General features: G+C 45.6%; 1 protein-coding gene across 1 annotated transcript in view; it reads right to left on the bottom strand.

Moving 5' to 3' along the window:
* The window catches only part of LOC106815163, a 6,797-nt gene extending 4,536 nt beyond the window's left edge, over nt 1-2,261 (bottom strand). The window contains exon 1 of the mRNA XM_014819594.1: nt 910-2,261. Coding sequence (XP_014675080.1) covers nt 910-2,074 — 1,165 coding nt within the window. The 5' untranslated portion in view covers nt 2,075-2,261. The remainder of the gene's footprint in view (nt 1-909) is intronic.
* Nucleotides 2,262-5,092: the final 2,831 nt, after the last annotated feature.

Genomic DNA, 5,092 nt, shown 5'->3' on the forward strand with positions numbered 1-5,092 from the left:
TGTAAACGTGCGTGCATGCGTGCGTGTGTGCGTGTGTGCGTGCATGTAAACGTGCGTGCATGCGTGCGTGTGTGCGTGTGCACGTATACGTGTGTGTGTGCGTGCGTGCGTGCGTGCGTGCGTGCGTGTGCAAGTACACGTGCGTTCGTGCGTGTGCAAGTACACGTGCGTTCGTGCGTGCGTGCGTGCATGTGCACTTACACGTGCGTACATGCGTGCGTGCGTGTGTACGTGTGCATGTACACGTGCGTGCATGAGTGTGTGCGTGCGTGCGTGCGTGCGCGCGTGTGTACGTACATCGTACTAGTGTTGCCGCCTATCGTGGAGTTATGTACTATTCGCTAACTTGAGTTAAGCGTCTATACGGGGCCTTAACTCGAGTTAAGGTAACTCAAGTTAGCTTATCCTCGATCGACTGGCGAGGTTAAGCTAACTTGAGTTAAGGCCCCGTATAGACGCTTAACTGAAGTTAAATGTCGTCGTGTAGACGAGGCTTCCATTTAACTTGTGAATGGGGGGGGGGGAAATGTTGGAAGATTTAAAAAAAATTCCCTGCAGACCCCAAAGACCTAAAGCAAGGAGAAATCTTCCACCCACCCCCTCTCAAAAGTCAAATGGTTCGCTCTTTATCAGGGGTAGGCACGTATGTCATGCAAGACTATGAGGGTCTACCAATTGTCATTGTTGCTTGCTATTGTATCAGGTTGTTACCATCTGGTGTAATAATATAGTAATATAGTATTGGCAAATCAGCTTGTTATTATCATACATGGCTCCAAATGCAAACATAATGTTGAACTTGTTTTGTTTTTCACAAAAATATTGTGAGTAGACATAGCATGTGCAACTGTGTTAAGTTCAAGCCCTGCAATCTCTATCATTATCACAATATTACAAATTCTGGTCTACCTGAGAAAAATTCTCGTCTTGGCCCTCCATCGTCCACTGCAGTCTCTCCAATAAATTCCACTTTGATGGGGATTTGGGGAGACAGTTTTGGCCCATACCTTTGCACATCTACCCACAAGTTGGTGCGACGAATACGTAGCTTCATGGGCTTGTTGGTAGACAGATCCGGCACTAAGCTGCTTATTACGTCGTTTAAACTGTCGTTGGACCTTGCCATCGAGACATCTTCCTCTCCAATAGGGTGTTCTGCTTCCTCTTCGTCATTGTTCCCCACCCAAATATCAGCGCAGATGTCGGCATGGTCTGCAATGATTCTGAGAGGAAAGTGCTCAGAGCATATCGGACACTCCACCAAGGCCATTGAGTCATCTTCGACATCGGTAATTGTAGTACTAGCAGTAGCAGTGCTAGTGCCAGCTTCGTCAATAATCACAGTATGAATCGGAACTGGACCACCTGATGCAGTAGAACTTGCGCCTGCAGGGGATGCGTTGACAAAACTTTTCCTGTCAAATATGATTTTCTCTAAGTCTACGAGTTCTGTATCTGACTCAGAGCTACTACTCAGCTGTCCCATCGTCGTTTCGGCTAATATGTAGTCTACCTTTAGGGCGATGTACAGAGTTATCCTATTGTAATTTTTCCCCACTTCTTCCTTGTAGTCTTGCAACTTGAATGGTTGCTGACTCCCAGGGATGTTCTCGACCAAACTCCCGTCCGGGTATAGCAGAACGTAGTCCGAGTCCATGCTTGTGTCAAGGGTGACATCGTGATTTGTGTGTTTCAGTACGGCCTTCTCCTTGACGAGCGAAGCATTGGCGCTCGGGGCCACTCTGATTGGCAGACACTTACCACGGATGTTCTTGAAATAGCCATTTACATACTTTTTAATGCCGATGTTTATGGCAACGTCTTTTGGTTCTGAGGCCAATGCCTTTCCTGGTCTACTTCTTTTGGCCTTTGGCTGAAACCTTGATTGGCGCTGATCCTCCTTAATCTTTCTAAAATCCTCAAAACTTACTGACGGACGATTCGTTGTACTACTGCTGGTAGTGGTAGAGGCTCTACCAGGATCAATGACAATCGAAGTCTTTACCAAAATACCGCAATTTGAGCAGTAATTAGATGTTGACGTAACCTCCAACCCGCACTGTGAGCAAAACATTGCGGTTCTTCAGTCGCCAATTTCAGATAAACACCCGATCGTTTGTCGAACCAATATTGACGATTAACGCAGCGTCGGGTAACGCCAGCGTCACTATGTAACATGTTACTATGGAGTGTGCTGCCATCGCGCGACAAAAATTTTTGCTGGCGTTTGCATCTGTGTTGTGGGATTTTGCATTTGCGTTGTGGAGTTTGCATTTGCGTTGTGGCGTTTGCTTGTGTTGTGGAGTTTGCATTTGCGTTGTGGCGTTTGCATTTGCGTTGTGGCGTTTGCTTGTGTTGTGGCGTTTGCATTTGTTGTGGAGTTTGGATTGGCAGTTGGTTGTGGATTTGCAGTTGTGTTGGGATTTGCAGATTGGTGTTGTGGGATTCGGCAGTTGTGTTGTGCAGATTGCATTTGTGTGAGCCCTTCTGCGCACACACCGTATTACGTTACCCTCCCGTGCTTCGCTAAATGGCTGTTTTTATTAGATGTTGTCTCTTGGATGCAAAGCCCTTTACTGTTACCTGCCCTGCCCACTACAGGCCTGTAAGCAAGGAAAGGCTGTAACACATAGGTGGAAGAGGCTACGGAGAGCTTAAGGGGGGTGAGGGAGGGGGACGCGGCGTGTTTAGATTTGATTCATCTATGAAGACGCTGAATAAGCTGGGCTTATGCTCGACGTCAAAATCGTGGCGAGTAGGTCGAATTTCCTGATCGTTGCAAAATTGCAGTGAACTTCGTTTGGATGACGTCACGTTGCCCATGAGCAACGCGGACAGGAATATCCGCTCGTGATGCGAAAAGTATTTCTGATCTACTCTCACAAGAGTATCAACCAAGAGATATCACGAGAGATTGAGGTCACCAAAGAGATATCAAGAGATTATCAGCAGAGTTTGGCCGCCAGGACTAAGAGCGACCACCAAGACCATCAAAACGACTGTACCTCATCGCCGCGCTGCTGGCCAACGTGATTTGGGCAATGGTTCCTGATCAGATGCCAATTGTCTAGAACGAAATCAAACACTCGTTTTCCCGTTGAGTTTAGGTATGACCATTTGACCGTCTCAGCTGTTGTTGAACTCGCACATATTTAACACTGGGGGCCGTTGTTGAGATACATCATAAAGTTAAGACTAGTGTATAATGCTGAGAGTAGCGCTCATAACAACGGTTTAATGTTAACTGTTAAAAGAATAGCGTTGACAAGAAACCATCGCAGCTAATCGAGAAAACTACGATAACTGTGCTTCAATAACATTTGCTGTCACAAGGCGCTGATATGGATAGAATCGATCTCAAAAACTCCAAATTCCGTGTAACATTTATTGTACACTCACAACGAATTTATGCCATATTATGAATGGCTACCACATATACAATAATATCTGACGACAACACGACACGGTCATGAATGTTAATTCAGCACTCGGCGGCAATGCCATGGATTCTGCTGCCTCAAAAACTATGCCCAAACACGAGAACAACGCCACTTGTGTGGCATTTATTATTAGCTTTGGAATCAAGCTTTTACTGTTGAATATATATAGAGAGTACAGCGGTATCCATAACAGCTTTCTCGCACAGTCCACAGCATCACGACTCTTGTCAAAAACTACTTGTTACGTGACTGAGGCGTCATTGTACAAAATGTTTCTTCAATACAACCACAAATGTGACAGGTTATGGACAGTTGTTTTAAATTGATAATTAATATATATGATATTTATATATACTATGAACAGCGTAAATTCGTAGTAATTTTCAAGTTTCGTGACATTGTATTACCCGCTAATGGTAAATAATATATTCAGCTGTCGAGTTTATGTATTAACGCGGAGCTTTGAATACACATGAATACAAAATAAATAAAAAAGGTTAATTTTAATGATGAACAACGATCGTTGAAACGAAGCTTTTTTTTTCGTTCGAAGATCATTTTCATCATTTGAACGAAAAAAAAAAGTTCGTTTGAACGAGTCATTGTATCATTAAAATGAACTTTTTATTTATTTTGGTATCCATTCAAAAAAAGTTTTGGTTGACGTTTAGATGTTTTCTCTCTTCTGCTCCTTTAAAACGCTCTTAATTTGGTAATAATATTTTGTGGGCAATAACGCTTCAACGTCTACGTGTTGGTTTCAACGTCTACGGTTGTCGGCGTGTACCGGCCGGAATATGGCTGCCTCGCTCGTGCGTGTGAACGCACCGTGTTACTACTACAACAATCCGATCATTGCCTCTCTTCGCGTGCGTGTTACAGCTGGGTTGTGCCACCCTACAACTATGCTTGGCGATTGGTGAAGTTGTACCAACCTTCGCCAATCTCGCCAAACGCCGAGTTGGCGAAAAAAACAGAACATGTTCTAATCTTCCCAGCTAGTTGCGATACCGATAAAGAAGGTTATAAAAGTGAGCTAAAATCGCCAACACGGTAGTGTGATCCCCAGCTTTATGGTTCAAGTGGTGATAATCGTGGTGCATAAATTTTGGTTGCTTCTCGCAGCTTCACGGAACAAGTCGCGTCCTGCTCGTCTGCAGGCGTACTGTCTGCCGTCCACGCTCGCTATCGTACCGATCTGCGGAATGATTCAGTAAGCAACTGCATATATAACGTGTCAGTCTGACGGGGTAAAAGATGGAGATGAGACGAGAGAGAGAGTGGTGGAGAGAGAGAGAGAGAGGGGGGGGGGAGTGACAGCCAGAGAGAGAGAAGAGAGGGGGCGAAGTGACAGAGAGAGAGAGAGAGAGAGATAAGCGACAGAGAGAGAGGAGAGAGAGAGGACGAAAAGCAGACAGCAAGAGACACAGACAGCGGAGAAGGGGAGAGTGAGTGAGAGAGCAGGAAGAGAGTATGGGAGAGAGAGAGGAACCGAAGACAGGAACAGAGAAAGACAGGGAGGGGAGGAACAGCGGACAAGGCAGAAGGAACAGGGACAGGGAGAGGAAAACAGGGCACCGTGACAGAGGCGACAGGGGAAACCAGGAGAATGGAACCAGGGACAGCGGGACCGGGGACCGGGGACAGGAGAT

Source organism: Priapulus caudatus, unplaced genomic scaffold, assembly GCF_000485595.1.
Source record: "Priapulus caudatus unplaced genomic scaffold, Priapulus_caudatus-5.0.1 Scaffold1053, whole genome shotgun sequence".
Taxonomy (NCBI): domain Eukaryota; kingdom Metazoa; phylum Priapulida; class Priapulimorpha; order Priapulimorphida; family Priapulidae; genus Priapulus; species Priapulus caudatus.